This window comes from Oryzias melastigma, linkage group LG17, assembly GCF_002922805.2.
Source record: "Oryzias melastigma strain HK-1 linkage group LG17, ASM292280v2, whole genome shotgun sequence".
Lineage (NCBI taxonomy): Eukaryota > Metazoa > Chordata > Actinopteri > Beloniformes > Adrianichthyidae > Oryzias > Oryzias melastigma.
In genome coordinates this window covers 17,893,000-17,909,270 of record NC_050528.1, presented here as the reverse complement: position 1 = coordinate 17,909,270, position 16,271 = coordinate 17,893,000, and the positions used below count along the sequence as shown (strand labels likewise).

At 40.0% G+C, this 16,271-nt stretch overlaps 2 protein-coding genes across 3 annotated transcripts in view; both read left to right on the top strand.

Annotated features, from left to right (window-relative positions):
- hs2st1a (heparan sulfate 2-O-sulfotransferase 1a) overlaps positions 1–5,113 on the top strand; it is a 20,629-nt gene extending 15,516 nt beyond the window's left edge. Inside the window, exons 4-8 of one of the 2 annotated variants that reach the window (XM_024263619.2) lie at positions 951–1,089; positions 1,324–1,421; positions 3,836–3,993; positions 4,304–4,559; positions 4,595–5,113. In XM_024263619.2, coding sequence (XP_024119387.1) covers positions 951–1,089; positions 1,324–1,421; positions 3,836–3,993; positions 4,304–4,527 — 619 coding nt within the window. In that variant the 3' untranslated portion in view covers positions 4,528–4,559; positions 4,595–5,113. Of the gene's footprint in view, positions 1–950; positions 1,090–1,323; positions 1,422–3,835; positions 3,994–4,303 lie in introns of both variants that reach the window. The other variant, XM_024263618.2, reaches the window with a different exon arrangement.
- Positions 5,114–9,036: 3,923 nt separating this feature from the next.
- LOC112140614 (serine/threonine-protein kinase N2) overlaps positions 9,037–16,271 on the top strand; it is a gene marked incomplete at both ends in the record, with an annotated part of 45,699 nt that continues 38,464 nt past the window's right edge. The window contains 1 exon segment of the mRNA XM_024263616.2: positions 9,037–9,412. Within this exon segment, the coding sequence (XP_024119384.1) occupies positions 9,392–9,412 (21 nt within the window).

Genomic DNA, 16,271 nt, shown 5'->3' with positions numbered 1-16,271 from the left:
TAAGTATTCATTGTTTGTGGGGTCATGTCTGTGTGTGTTAGTGGAGGGAGGGGGTGGGTAAAGGGTGGATTGGGTTTCTCTCTTTTTATTGATCGATTTATTTATTTTCTTGTTTGTGTTTGTAATTGTAAAGCGATTCGAGGTGTGCAAGTATGAGAAGCTCTCTTTTATTAAAAAAAGATTGATTGATATAATATAAAGTAAAGACCAAGCGACTATTAAATTAGTCATCGACAATTTTAATAGTCGGTTAGTCGTCGATCAGTGGAATAATCATGGGAGCCGTACTACAAACTAAACACATTTAAATGGTCTTCGCAAAGTAAACTAAATAATTGGAAGTGGATGTCTCAACCTCCTCTGCTGATCATGGTGGATGTGGTTCACCTGAGGTGGAACTCAGAAACAAACAGAAGTAACTGTCTTTTCACTTAAATTCAATCAAATTCAACCATTATTCATTTATCTTTAGTAACCAAAGTCAGAGAAAATGTTTTAAAGAAAAATAAATAAATACTGACACCTATGTGGTGGTTTGAGGTTCAACCGCCACAATCTCCCTCAGTCTGTCCCACTGACCCCCCCACCTCACTTCTGATCTCCTTACACCCCCTGGTGGTTGTTCAGATCTCCATTTGTAAATGAGTTAGTGATGTGAATGTAGATTTCTATTGAGGAGATCAGAATGATTCACCTGTATTTTAGTCCATTTTTCCTCAGAAAAACGATTGATCAGTTCATGGGTTTAAAGTTGCTTTTTAACCCTTTAACACTGGGGACGTTTCTTCATTTGCTCGTTCTTCCAACTACACAATTAATTTAAAAGTTACAGTTTTATAGTTTTAAAGATTTAGTTTTAGTGTATTTAATAAATGTTTATCCTGTTCTTGTGTTTTGGATGATGGTTCCTCGTGCGATTGAGTTTGATCCTCAGTCTGTTTGCTCCTCAGGTTTGGGGTGAAGAAGAAGCCAATCTACATCAACGTGATCCGGGACCCCATCGAAAGGCTGGTGTCCTACTATTACTTTTTACGTTTCGGGGATGACTACCGGCCCGGCTTAAGGCGACGGAAGCAAGGAGACAAAAAGGTGAAGGACACTCGAGACTCTGCAGATGTTGGTCTGTATCAAACATCTCTCTTCGTTCCTCTGTGAGTCCGATGGGCTGAAGCTTTCATGCCGGATGTTGTTGATTCCCAATCTATCATTTCACGTCCTCTTGAATCCAGGACTTCACTGCAGAACTATTTTAATAGATAACTGGAGATGAAGCCAAGCATGAAGGGGTTGGGGAGTCTGAACTGGGACTGTGTCTTCTTCCAGACATTTGATGAATGCGTGTCAGCTGGCGGCTCGGACTGCGCTCCGGAGAAGCTCTGGCTGCAGATCCCTTTTTTCTGTGGTCACTATTCAGAATGTTGGTAAGTTTTTATTCAGACCGCATGATCGTCCTATGAAAATATCATTTATGAAGTAAACGTTAACCATATTTATTTATTTGCCATGTAACTAATTAATCGCAAACCTGGAAAAAATGAGTTGCGATTCATTTTTTTTCTTTTTTTGTTACAGTATTTGCCAGCCACTTATTATGATCACAATATGAAATCACACACAAAACTGTACATTTAAAACGTTTATTTTTAACCCTTTGGAACTTCAGCTACCAAATATAAGACTTTCTCTCCTAATAGCTGCTGTCCATTTGACATTTTTCCAGGAATGATGTTTTTTTTTGTTTTTTGTCATAAATCTTCCTTATTGTGTTTGTAAAAAATAATAAAAGAAAACTTTTTTGGGAGAAATTTGATCCAGCAGGATTTCAGGTCCGCTCGGCTGGAATCTGCACAGGTGGGGGCGTGTCTGTCCACTCTGTTGCTCGCCTCCCGCGACGTCGTGGGTGGGACTTTCACAGTGAACCGCAGAGTTTCTGCAATTTTTAGACGACGCTGGTGCTCGTTGTTGTAGAAAAAATAATGTCGATCCCCATCCCAAATAAAATAATAAGTTTCCACATTGTTTGATTTCCGTTAGGCTCCGCCCACCACAGCAGATCTTTGGCTCTGCGCTGCAGCTGTCGGATCAACGTTCATCTTCCTCCTTATTTATTCAAAATAAAGATCACTTTTGTCCCAAAGATACAAATAAATTCCACATTCTCTCTTTAATTTACTAAAATCTCAATCACAGAATGTTAAAAATTAGTTCTGTTACGCTGAACTTACAGCTGCAGGACGGCTGAGGGCGTTAATAAATATTAACGCGTTAATTCTGATCCGTTAATCGCGTGCGTCTACACGTCAACTTTCACAGCTCTAATATTCTTCTTAAGGGGCGAAGCAACAACACCTTTCTATGATGTCATTTCCTGTTTGCTAAAATGAGAAATGGTTTGACCTCTGATGATGATGATGATGATGATGATGATGATGATGATGATGATGATGATGATGGTTCAAACTGTTTGAGAATGAATCTCATCCATTCCTCGCATCAGTCCTGCAGTTCTCTGCAGCACTCACACTCTTCTAATGCAGGCTGTGTCTTTAACCTGGAAAGATACGCCTGGATTTCTTTTCCTCAATAAAACCCATTGATAGATATTATTGGATTGGCCCTCTCCTATTTGCTGCTATAGACGTGCCTGTGCAGGCGCCATTGCTATACATAGAGTCACGTCAACAGAACGCTGCTGTTTCAAAGGAGAATCGGACTAGCTCCCTCATTTTTAAACTGATTTTTATAAAATATGCCTCGAATTAAAGCTTGGAAAATGATTGATCTTGTATTTATGTCACTGAGCAGAAAGTTAGCCTTAACTCTGCGTTTTCTAGCTGAGCTTTCTCCAGTCTGTGGAACCATGAAAGAAGCTCAACACTGGCGGCATGGACTTAGAAAATTATATGTGAACTCACTTTCACTTTCTTACCAAAAAAAAAAAAAGTACGACAAACAACAACATTTAGCTTTGGAAGCACAGCAACGTGCATCTTGGCAGCACATTTGACATGTTTTCAACATGAATTTAATTTAGTTTTTGTGCTGGTTGCACGTAAATATTCGCAAATAACATCAGCCATGTTTTAAAATGCCAAACATTAAAGGGTAACCAAACAGGGAAGTTGGAGGCTGACTCCTCCCACAGCTGAAATTAGAAAATCCAGTCAGAGGGGCGGGGCTGGGGAACAGGACTGTTATCATTAATGGAGCTGCAGATCATGACGTCAGACTAATGAAACTTAAATGGTTTGACCAATCACTAAATTCAACTGTAATACCTCCAACCTGTAGGGGGCAGCACACAGACGGTTTTTGACTATATTTCAAAGAATTAAACAAGTTTATTTTAATTCATTAAAAATTTGGCAATGACCAACAGACAGCATTTTTATAGCTCCATTTAAAGAGGTCAACAGACAAAAATTGTTGATTTAAGGTTTGGTTACCCTTTAATAAAAACATACATCGATGAACCAAACTAGCGTGCTACTCGCGAGTCGCTAGCACCCACTTTACGGTTCCCAGCCTGATTTCTCTCTATAAAAATGAATTACTGTCTTGTGATGATTCCTCTCCATCTGATAACTTTTTGTCTGGGTTTTTGAAGTTGATTGCAAAACTTTGCATCAACTTTTGTGGTTCTTTTCGTACTTATTCGGACCTGCTCCATTCATCACTTGGGAAGACTTGATGCATAGTAATGCTGCATGTGTGTCACGCCGTATTACATGTGATTTCAAATCCAGAAATACATATCAATGGAAAAGCTCCCCTTCATCCTCAGATCATAGTTCTTCCACAGAAAGGGATGATCCACACTAACCTCTGTCTGCAGGAACGTGGGCAGCCACTGGGCTTTGGAGCAGGCCAAGTACAACCTGGTGAACGAGTACATGCTGGTGGGGGTGACGGAGGAGCTGGAGGACTTCATCATGATGCTGGAGGCCTCCCTGCCGCGCTTCTTCAAAGGAGCCACTGAGCTATACAAGACAGGTCTGCTGCAGAAGGGCGTGATCTCAAACATGGGATTTATTTAATAGCATGAGAGTTTCATCTGGAATCTGGAACCTTTGGGCTTTTTTCTAGAATCAGTGCTTATACCTGAGGTGTCAACCTCAATCAGACTAGGGGGCAAAAATCCAAAATCCAAAACACACTTTAGGTCTGAAACACTCTGAAACTAGATTTTTAAAACTTTAAAACCGTAACTTTTTAACATAACTATGAACTAGATATATAGCATTACCTGCAATAATGCTAGTGTGAATGATGTAAACTGAATTTGGCTTCTTCTCTTCTACAGGAAAGAAGTCCCACCTGAGGAAGACCACCGAGAAGAAGCCGCCGACGAAGGAGTCCGTCACCAAGCTGCAACAGTCGGACATCTGGAAGATGGAGAACGACTTCTACGAGTTTGCTCTGGAGCAGTTCCAGTTCGTCAGGGCTCACGCTGTCCGGGAGAAAGACGGAGAGCTCTACCTGCTGGCTCAGAACTTCTTCTACGAGAAAATTTACCCCAAAAACTGAGGACGGTTTTACAGAAGTCTACGAGCAAAGAAGTGAGGGACAACTGCACAATGGACCCCCCCCTCTGGCTTTTTGGGAGCGACAGACTGGAGTCATCTCTGATTTTCACAGCCAGCTGGATGTGGAGCTTGTGTTTCCCTACAACCATGTGCCAAAAGCTGCCTGTGGGGCCTGAAAGACGAGCCCTCCGGCTCCAGACTGTTTCAGGTCTGTCTTGTGGCTGAACAGGAAGAAGACTGAACTTTCTCTGAGAGATTTTTCTGAAATGAACTGGCTACTTTTTTGAATATTTTTTCTTGAGTGACTAAACCTTTTCTGTAATAAAGATCATGTTGTGTTTGATTCTTTACTGTGTGTTTTATACTGATGCTGTGTGGCAGTAAGTGATGCTTTTCCAGATGAACCTGCTGCTTTTGTAAATATTTACTGCTCTGATGGTTTGTGTCATTTTGAAAAGAATCAAGCTGCATTTCAACTTTTACTTTTTTATGTACCGTTTTTAGGAAGTAATACACACGCCCACTCCAGTGGAAAACATGCACCTTAGGCTCATTGTCTAACAGAATAAAGGTAATGGAAAAAGGTATTTGCTCTACGGTTAATTCATGATCATTCTTTCATATTCTTTCATATTTCAATATTAAGGCCACAGTTCAAGTTTATTCAAGTCAGTGTACTGATAAAGTTCAAGGTTGTTACTGCAAAAACTAAAAAGAGAGTATCAATCTGAGCTTTAAAGACTATGACTGGTATAAACCTAGTTCATTTAACCCTTTAACACAGGAGCTCCAGTGTTTCTGTTCTTTGATTTACTTTAACTTTTCAACCTTTAACAAGATAATTCCAGTAGATTCTGAAGGAGAAAAGCGGCTCCTTAAGAATCTACTGGAATTATCCTAAAAAAAAATAACTTAGGTTAGCCAAAACAGCTTGCATGTAACTGAAAAAATAGCTAAACTTCAAAGCAGCCTAAAAAACTAAAATAGCCAAAACAGCTGGCGTGCAAATATTACCCTAACTCCAAAACAGCCTAAACACCTGGAAAAAAGTCTACATTTGCCAAAACAGCTAGCATATAGAAATATTAGCAACTTCAACTGGACAAAAAAGATATGTTTCTGTAACATAAGTCTTCACTGGATGAAACTGAACTGCAAAAGTTTCTGAACGGAGCGGATCAGGACGGACTCCAGCCTGCAGGGGGAGACAGAGCTGTCGGCATCTCCAGGCTCATCTGAGGCTCCTCACTTTTGCCAGGATCGTCAGTGCTCCTGGATGAAGTGATGGTTAAACACAATTAAAGAACTTACAGTAAATCAAAGAACATAAACACTGGAGCTCTGGACTTAAAGGGTTAATCTCTTTGGGAGACACAGGGTTATCCCGGCTCTATAGGGTGAAGGCGGAGTACTGCGTGGACAGTTCTCCAGTCCATCACAGGAACACACACAGACACATACACACTCTCACATCCACGTTTAAGAGCTATTTAGACTCATTAATGAAGCATCTTTTTGGACTCTTGCATGAGGAGAACATGCACACTCCACACTGAGACTGAGTCGGGATTCAAACCAGGGTCTACTCACTGTAAGTTCTAGAAAACATTCAAATTCAGCAAATGAAAATGGAAAAGAGGTCCCGTGCTTCCTCTAGGATAGTTCCTCGCCATCCTTTCTGAGAGGACACTCCTCAATCCACTCTCTGTGATCACAAAGAGTAACAGCTGACCTTCAAACTTGTTGGAGCAATTGTCATTCGACTCTCTGGCCTCACAGCGAGAAGGCCCGGGCTCAAATCCCAGCCAGGTCCTCCTACGGTCCAAAAACATGGTGACTAAATCATCCCTCAGGTGTGAACAATGCGTGTGGAGATGTTGCTGAACTGAAAAATGACAAAGATACAGAAGTTTAACATATTCTAGGTTTTCTTTCATGTGTTTTCAGAAATGTACTGGCTTACACAACTTTCTAGAGGACTTGGAAGTTAGGGAACAGAGGTTGAGTGCAATTAGCATTATATCCGGCAAACTCCGTCCTGGTGATGGATTTGGAATCAAGGTTTTACTCAGATTGTTTGTTTAACTTGTGCTATCCTAGGAATGCTGACATTGGGAGGAAGACTGAGTGCTGAACTTTTTTTTATGATTTTTTTTTGTTTTCACTGCTGTCTGTGGCAGACATAAAATCCTGTCCACCTTCATCCACATTTGTCGTGGAATGGATAACACGTCAGTGTAAGGCTGGGGTCATCTGGACCCCATAAGAGAGCACAAGGGTTAATATGTTAGCCTTTATTAGCTATGATGCTAGCATTTTACTACTCTCAGACGGCCCCTTCGGACCTGCAAACTCTCAGCTGCGCCGGCAGCCCCGCTGTGGGCATTGCAAAAGCAGCGTCTTGAGCATTGACCCTGCTTTTGCAACAGATCCGGCCCTCCGGGGAATTCTATCCGGCCCTCCAGATCATTTTATTTTATTGTTATTAATGACCCGATGTTATCTTGTGCTTATTTCTAACTTGTAATATTTTGGTAAAAAACATTTTTATAGGGGAATAAAATATTGAAGTTATTTAAGATTTAAGTTGATTTATTCTGGAATAATATTTCTACCTTTTTTAAAATTCATAACTTTGTTAAAAGGTTATGGCTTTTACGTTTTAAAATTTGGCATTCTGCTAACTTTTTGGACTATTTTGGGATTTTCTAAGATCCTTTAGGCTGTTTTGGAGTTCAGCTAATATTTATGCTAGCTGTTTTGGCTAATTTAGGTTTTTTTCAGGTTTTTGTGGCTATTTTAGAGTTTAGCTAATATTTAAATGCTAGCTGTTTTGGATAATTTAGGATTTTCTTTTTTTAGGCTATTTTGAAGTTTAGCTATTATTTACGCAACATGCTAGCTGTTTTGGCTTTTTTCAGTTCTTTAGGCTATGCTGCAGTTTATCTATTTTTTCAGCTCCATGCTAGCTGTTTTGGGTAACCTAAGTCCCTTTTTTTTTTAGCTTTTTAAGGCTAATTTGGCATTTATCTAATAAGTTAGCTAGCTATCATCTTCAGCGTTTTCATCTATCAGCTTCAGCGTTTTTAGCTTTTAATTTCATCATCTTCAGCTATCAGCACTAGCAACTTCAGCAGCCAAATTCAGCTTACAGCATTCACACTAGAATTATCGCAGGTAATGCTATATATCTAGTTCATAATTGTTAAAAAGTTATGGTTTTAAAGTTTAAAAAAATCCGTTTTAGAGTGCTCAATAAATTTTTATCCTATTCTTCACATAGCCAAGGGTGTGTGTTGGATTTTGGCCCCTTGTGGGATTGAGTTTGACACCCCTGATGTAAGACATGCAGGCATCAACCACAAAATCGGGCTAGCTCCCACATTTTTCACAAAACATGGCTTGAATTAAAGCGTCAAAGCTTTCCTTTTTCAATTATCTCTATAAACTAAGAATCTGTCAAACTGAGCTTGTAAATGTAGTATATATCAATGGTCTTGAGCCAGCGGCCCCAAACAATAAGGTTCTGGACCATGAGCGCCGGCCTCGGGAGAAGGGGGAGGTGAGAAATCCTCAACCTCCTCAGAAGGTTCTGTGGAGAAACTTGCATCACTTCACCTGGTACCACCCTCCATATTGTTTTGTTTTTTAATTGAACATATAAATGACAAAACACTCTCCATATCACAGGAGACTCTCTCTGAAAGGAGCGGTCTCACTCTGTGATGTTGGATGGATTGTGAGGACCTGGTTGTTTTTGTGGGTATGTGAGGGGCTGCTGTTGAGAGCTTTTGAGTTATTTTAGTCATGGTTTTAATTATTACCTTTTTACAAGAAATTAGTGGTGTGTTAAATTGTAAAAAAAAATAAATAAATAATTGCAATTTGGCACCCCCTCCAGCAGATGACACCCTAGACCTTGCCTAGGTCGCCTATGCCTAGGACCGGCCCTGTGGACGTTCATTTAGAAAATACTTTATTTTGATTGATTTGATATTATAATCTGTTTGTTTAATTGTGCAAAAACTGATAAATAAATGTCATCCACGGGATTCTAATTTTAAAAAATCTTGTTTTGTGGGTTTTATGGGATGGGACCCAAATTTATGAAAGCAATTATTGAAATAAATTCAACATTGGACCCTGAATCTATGAATATTTTTGCATGGAATTATGGAAATGAATACACTTTTCCATGATATTGTAATGATTTTTTAGAAGCGGTCTGCATGTTGTCACCTCAGTGACTTTGAGGTTTTGAACAGAAAAACGAGCCCAAATGGCTCTTTTACTGTTAAAGGTTGCTGACCCCTGTACCAGACCAACTGGACCTTAGAACCAGAACTATCTGAGGGTCCAGAACTTTGTTATTCCCTCATGTTTCGGATGATGACCCAAACAATTCTCTAGTAAAAGGTTTCTCCACACGTTTTACTCTTCCAATGAAATGGCGCGCGCCAGTCCCACATCTTTGATCTGAACCGAGCCTTGGAGGAACTGGACGGCTCAGCTGGACGTCACCGTGTTCGTGATTTCTGTTGGTAGTAGGAGCTCGGTTCTGGTCACGTGCGCGGTTCTCCGGGGCCGGGCCCGGAGCAGTCCAGCAGTGGGAGCCTCCGCGGCGCTGCTCCTCTGGGCGGACTCTAACCAACGCCTCTTTCTCCGGTCGGGACACCCTCTCTCTCGGCTGATTCTTTCCAAGCCCGCGCGGCGTGATGTGAGCGCGCGCGCGGCGGCAGCAGTGTTCGGGACGTGTTCGGGAATTATTGCGTGTTTTTGGGAACCTTGAAGCCAGCTCGCCGTCGGACTCCCGCCGCGCCCCTCCCGCTCTCCCCGCAGGATTTGATTCAAAGGCGAAAACCAAGATGGCCGCCGACTCCGTGCAGGTAGGAAAAGTTGACAACTGTTGCGAAAAGTGCGCAAACTTCTCCCACGCGCTTATAGGGGTTTCTGAGAAACTTTAAATGCTGAAAGTGGGTCTCTGGTCGCTTCTGGAGCGGTGCTGAAGTCCAGGCTCTGAAAACGGTCCCACAGACGGTCGGGATCTTCCCGGGATCGGGGCCTGGGACACGATCCTCCAGAGCTCCGAAACCAGATTGTGGAGTTTATACCGGCGGCTCGCTCGCGCGCTCCCGGTTCCAGGCGCGGAACTAACCCGAGCGCGTTGACTTCAACACCACCGCTCGTTACACACCAGTTCAGTCTTCACCGTAAACTGATCAGGACATATTTGGGAAAGAAAGCGGTGCGACCGTAAAAGCTGTGCGCACCAGCTGACGTGTTTGTAAACCGTCTCTGCTGCCCTGGAGCCGCCGAGCAAATCGCCGTTCACGGGCGCAGAACTCGGGTGTGAGTTCGTGACCGTGGATCCAGCTGAGCCTCGAACCCCGTCACGTCTGCTCCTCACAGGAGGAGCCGGACTCCTGCTCCATCAGAGGAGGTGTCCGCCTGGGCAGCTGTGAGACAGATGATGCAGGATCCGTGTGGCTCCTTTTTTGTTCAAGTTTTACAGTAAAACAGCTGAAACCTTCTTTGAACCCTTTGACCTTTCCCATTTTACCTGTTGAATCCCTCTACCGAGCATAAACACTCACCTGGGTAGGGGTGCCACAATTATTCCACTAATCGACTATTAAAACTTAAAAAGTTGCATTACCTGTGATAAAGTGTGAATTATTTTTGCTGAATGTAGTTACTGAAGTTGCTGAAGCTTTTTGCTGAAAATGGCAATACAATTTACTTGAATTGGTGCAGGGATTTGCTGAAAATGCAAAAGCTATTTGCAAAATGTTACATTTGCTGAATGACTGGAAATTTCATTAAAGAACTATGAAAGAGCGCTGAAGCTGAAAAAAAAAAAAAGAACTGCAGTAAAATTGCTTAAAAATCCCCAGTACATGCCAATATTGGAAAAAATATTTGATGTTCCTTAAATACTAGCTTAACTCCAAATTAGCCCCCAAAAAACCTTAGTATGCCTAGTTAGCCAAAAAACTAGCTTGTTGCTTAAATACTAGCTAAACTCCAAAATAGCCCAAAATTCCTCAGTAAACTAAATTATTAAAAAAACGTTAGCATGTTGTTAAAATATTAGCTAAACTCTAAATTAGCCTATAGAAACCTCTGTGGATAACAAATTTTCCAAAAACGTTAGCATGTTGCTAAAATATTAGCAAAACTCTAAATCAGCCCGTAAAAACATCAGTAGATAACACATCAACCATAGAGTTAGCATATTGCTAAAACATTAGCTACACTCTAAATTAGCATAAAAACCTTGGTAGATAACATACTAGCCAAAAACGTTAGCTTGTTGCTAAAATTTTAGCTAAACTCTAAATTAGCCTATAAAAACCTCAGTAGACAACACATCAACCAAATATGTTAGCATCTTCCTAAAATATTAGCTAAACTCCGAATGAGCATAAAAAACCTCAGTAGATTACAAATTAGCCAAAAATGTCAGCGTATTGTTTAAATATTAGCTAAACTCTAAATTAGCATAGAAAACCTCAGAAGATACCAAATTTGCCTTAGAAATTGCATGTTGCTAAATTATTAGCTAAGCTTCAAATTAGCATAGAAATACATCAGTAGATCCCAAATTAGCCAAAAAGCGAGCATATTGCTTAAATACTAGCTAAACTCCAAAATAGCCTAAAATTCCTCAGTAAACTAAATTAGTCAAAAATTTTTGTTTGTTGCTAAATAGAAGCTAAACTCTAAATTAGCCTATAAAAACCACAGTAGATAGCAAATTAGCCAAAAATGTTAGCATGTTTCTAAAATATTAGGTATCGGTAAATCAAGAACAGAAACAGTGGAGCTCCGGTGTTATAGGATTAATCTGGTTTCAATCCCAGAAACTAATAAAGGACAGATGCTGCACAATTCATTAAACGTTTAATAAACTGATACCTATTTATCTTTATTTGTAGTTAGTGTACAGCTAATGATGGCTAAGATGTGTGCTTTACATCCACTTTGCACATGACACAATTAGTCGACTAATTGGAAAAAAGAATCGGTGATTAGTCGACTATCAAAATAATCTTTTGTGTCACCCCTACACCTGAGGCTGCACCTCTTTTCAGCTGTCATGGATCTTTCCTTCCGGGTTTCTGGAGGAACCCTGACACTCCGGCTTGTGTTCTGTTCATAGATGTACCAGACTCTCAGAGGGGCTTCATTACGATTTTTGTCTGAATCCTCCCTCAGTGCTCCTTCTAGATAATCTGATTGCAGGGCATGTGAGACTGCTCATTTCATAAATTCTTAACTTTTTCAGAATTATCTGCACAGTTAAAATCCTTAGTACCTCATTTAGAGGAGTCTCCAGTTTTGTGGAGGCTAGTAGAGCATCTACCCTAAGAAGAATCAAAGAAACTCTGACCATCCCTTTATTTTTGGCCTCCAAGCTTGCCTTCATAGAAAAAATAATACCAAAACATTTTAAAAACTAGATATATAGCATTACCTGTGATAATGCTAGTGTGAGTGCTGTAGGTTGAATGTGGCTGCTGAATATGCTGAAATTGATTACTAAAAACACTGAAGCTAAAAGCTGAAGATGCTGAAGCTGATAGCTAGCTAACTTCTTCTTCTTCTTTTCCTTTGGGCTTTTCCCATCAGGGGTCGCCACAGCGAATCAGTTTCCTCCATCTAAGCCTGTCTTCAGCATCCTCCACTCTAACACCAGCCACCTTCATGTCTTCTTTCACTGCATCCATAAACCTCCTCTTTGGTCTTCCTCTAGACCTCTTTCCTTTCAGCTCTAGACTCAGCATCCTTCTACCAATATATTCACTGTCTCTCCTCTGAACATGTCCAAACCATCTCAGTCTGGCCTCTCTGACTTTATCTCCAAAACCTCTAACATGTGCTGTCCCTCTGATGTATTCATTCCTGATCCTATCCATCCTGGTCACTCCCAAAGAGAACCTCAGCATCTTCATCTCTGCTACCTCCAGCTCTGCTTCCTGTCTTTTCTCTTTTCCTGTCTGTCCTGATAGCTAGCTAACATATTCACGAGATGCCAAATTAGCTTAAAAAACTGAAAAAAAATCTTAAATTAGCTAAAACAGCTAGCATGTAGTTGAAATATCAGCTAAACTCCAAATGAGCCTAAAACAACTTAATTAACCCAAACAACTTGTGGCTAAAATATTAGCTAAACCCCAAAATAGTCTGGAAATTCGTAGTAACTGCCAAAACAGTCAAAAAAAGCTATCAAAAAAAGAGCTGAATATTTTGAGAGCTGAAAGGCCTGAAGAGCTTTAGATGTCCAAAAAAATCACTACTCCCTCTCCCGTCATAGTTCAGACTGCAGAAGGGTGCAATAAAAAGTCCCGTTCTATGTGGGTCTCCATCGGTGTTGGGGCCGGGCCAAATGTGGACCGCGGGCCGTAATTTGGGGACCCCTGCTTTAGTGGATATGGAGCTGTTTTGTGGATAACAGTGTCCTCATATGCAGACTCGTTTTCTAACCCTTTACCAATCAGAGCTCAGAGGGTGACAAGCAAACAATGACAGAGAGGAATAGATCTAAAAGTGGTCGAGGAAAGGGTGTGGATCAAAAAACACTAGCAGGAAAAACTTGACAGGCTTTTCAAAAGCTCTGAGAGCTGTTACTCTCCACTGTTTTAAAACCAGCTTAGAACTCTGAGAACAAAATGTTGTAAATCAGATGTGACCAAAGATGTTGGTTGTTGAGTACCGCGTCATCTTATAACATCCAGCCTTAGGCTGTACCAGTGCTGTGTTAGTGATGCTGTGGTGTTTATTGTGTGAATGCTTTGTAGCATTGTAGCTTTTTCTTTTTTTCTTTTTTTTTTTTTTTTGTGGCAAGTCTATTATGTGCTGGGGTTTTTTGTGCTAACTTGTTAGCATTTTTTGGCTAACTTGGCTTTCAATTTAGTTTTTTTTGGGCTATTTTCTAGTTGAGCTAATGTACTAGCAAAATGTTTGCCTTTTTGCCTGATCTGGTATTTGCTGAGGTTTTTTTGGGGGCTATTTTGGGATTTAACTAATATATTAGCAATGTGTTAGCATTTTTGAAAAATGTGATACCTACTGAGGTGTTTTGGGTAAATATGGAGTCAAGCTAATATTTTAGCAAGGTCCAAAGTGTTAGCATTTTTGGCTAATTTGGCATCCATTGAGTTTTTTGGGCTATTCTTGAGTTAAGCTAATATTTTAGCAATGTATTAGCATTTTTGGCTAATTTGGTATCTACTAAGGTGTTTTGAGCTAACTTTGGAGTAAAGCTAATATTTTAACAACGTCCAACGTGTTAGCATTTTTGGGCAACTTGGTATCCATTGAGGTTTTTTTGGGGTATTTTGTAGTTAAGCACATAGATTAGCAATGTGTTAGCATTTTTGGCTAATTTGGCATCTGCTGAGGTTTTATGGACTATTTTGGAATTAGGATAATATATCAGGAATGTTTTAGGATTTTTTTTGGATAATGTGGTATCTTCTAAGGTGTTTTGGGCTAATTTTGGGTTGTGCTAAAATTTTAGGGACGTCCTAGCTTTTTGGTTAATTTGACATCTACTGAGATTTTTTGGGGTTAACTTGGAGTCAAGCTAATATTTTAGCAATGCGTAACTTGTTAAAATTTTGGGGCAATTTGGCATATCCTGAGGTTTTTTTTGTTTGCTAAGTTCTGGGTCAAACAAAACTTTTTGGTTATAATACAAATAATTCTAGCACTTTCAGCAAATTGTTTTAGCAATTTCTTAAATTTCCAAAGCATTTTCAGCGAACTCATTCAGCAGAAAGCATTGACACTAGCATTATTGCAGGCGATGCAAAATTTCTAGTTGTCACTTTGGAAGTAGTTCACTTTCGGCTTATCCCTTTCGGGGTCACCACAGAGTAACAGCACCCACTGTTTCGCATCAGTGATTTGGGTTTGAGTTTTTACGTCGGATGCCCTTCCTGACACAACACTGTACTTGAGGGGCACAGGGACCCAGTTAGGCAGCATAAGGACCCAATCTGGGTGGGGATCAGTGGACAACTCTGGAATCGAACCCAGGGCTCCTGCGTGCCAGCCCTTCACCTAGCCCACTAAGCCACCCAGCCGCTCTAGTTGTCACTTTGGAAAATCAATTGCAATTGCCTCCTTGAGCTTCATACTCAATAAGGAAATTAATTAAATTATACTTTAATTAAATGAAATTCTACTGCAGTGTAGCTCTAAAGCTGCCGGTGCTGCATGATTTATGAACAGTTGCACATTTTGGTTGACACAATAAAAGTTATGCAGCATAGATTTTCCAGAATTAAAAAAAATCAGATTTTGGTGAGTATTTGCATTGAATCGGCCAATCAGGAACTTGGCTTTGTAGTAATATGTTGATGATGTGATAGGGGGATGTAGTCCAAAACCAACAATTCCTTTATTTGTTTCCTGTTGTGAAAACCCAAGACCAGACCAGTCATTAAACTGGACCACAGTGATGTGGCAGAAACGTTCAAAGTGGCGACTCCAGGCCGTAAAATCAAGGTTAGCATAGCTCCTCCCTTATGCAAATTTGATGGACTCAAACTTGTGTATAGTTTATAAAGACGGTTTTGGGAGTTAATTTAGCACATAGCCAAATTGAGGCGACATAGGTCAAATTGCTGCTGAAAACCTGTTGAGTGTGAATGCAGCATAACAACCTCTCAGAGTTCACTGGAATGTGGAGGAGAGTTTCTGTATCTAGAAAAAGACAATTATCCAAAAATGTCTCGAAGATTCACGGTAATATATCTTAAAGGGCCTATAACATGCTTCTCCTAAACCAGGGGTGTCAAACTCACCAAAACACCTTAAGTCGCAGGCCGAACAGAATGAACATTTATTGAACACTCTAAAACAAAATTTTTAAAACTTTAAAAGCGTAACTTTTCAACATAATTATGAACTAGATATATAGCATTACCAGCGATAATGCTAGTGTGAATGCTGTAAGCTGAATTTGGCCGCTGAAGATGCTGAAATGAATTGTTAAAAATGCTGAAGCTAATAGCGGAACATGCTGAAGCTGATTGCCAGCTAAAATATTAGCTAAATATTAAATTAGCCTAAAAAACTAAAATAAAATAAAAACTTAGGTTAGCCAAAACAACTAGCACGTTGCTGAAATATTAGCTAAACTTCAAAATAGCCTTAAAAATCTTAGCAAATGCCATAATAGTCCATAAAGCTAGCAGAATACCAATTTTTTAAACTTTAAAAAACGCAACTTTTTAACATGATTATGAACTAGATATATAGCATTACCTGTGATAATGCTAGCGTGAATGCACCTTAAGCTGAATTTGTCCGCTGAAGATGCTAGTGCTGATAGCTGAATATGTTAAAATCGATAGCTAAAAACGCTGAAGGTAAAAGCCAGCTAAAATATTAGCTAAATGCCAAATTAGCCCCCCCCCCAATTTAGCTGCAATATTGGCTAAACTCCGAAATAGCCTAAAAAATCTTAGTAAATGCTAAAATAATCCAATAAGCTAGCAGAATGCCCATTTTTAAAACATTAAAACTGTAACTTTTTAACATAATTGTGAATAATAAAAAGGTAGGAACATTAGTCCAGAATAAATCAACTTAAACCTTATATAACTTTCAATATTTTACTCTCCATAAAAATATTTATTTCAAAATGATATAAGTTCAAGATAGCATCGGGCCATTTATAACAATAAAATAAAATGATCTGGAGGGCCGGATAGAATTACCCGGAGGGCCGGA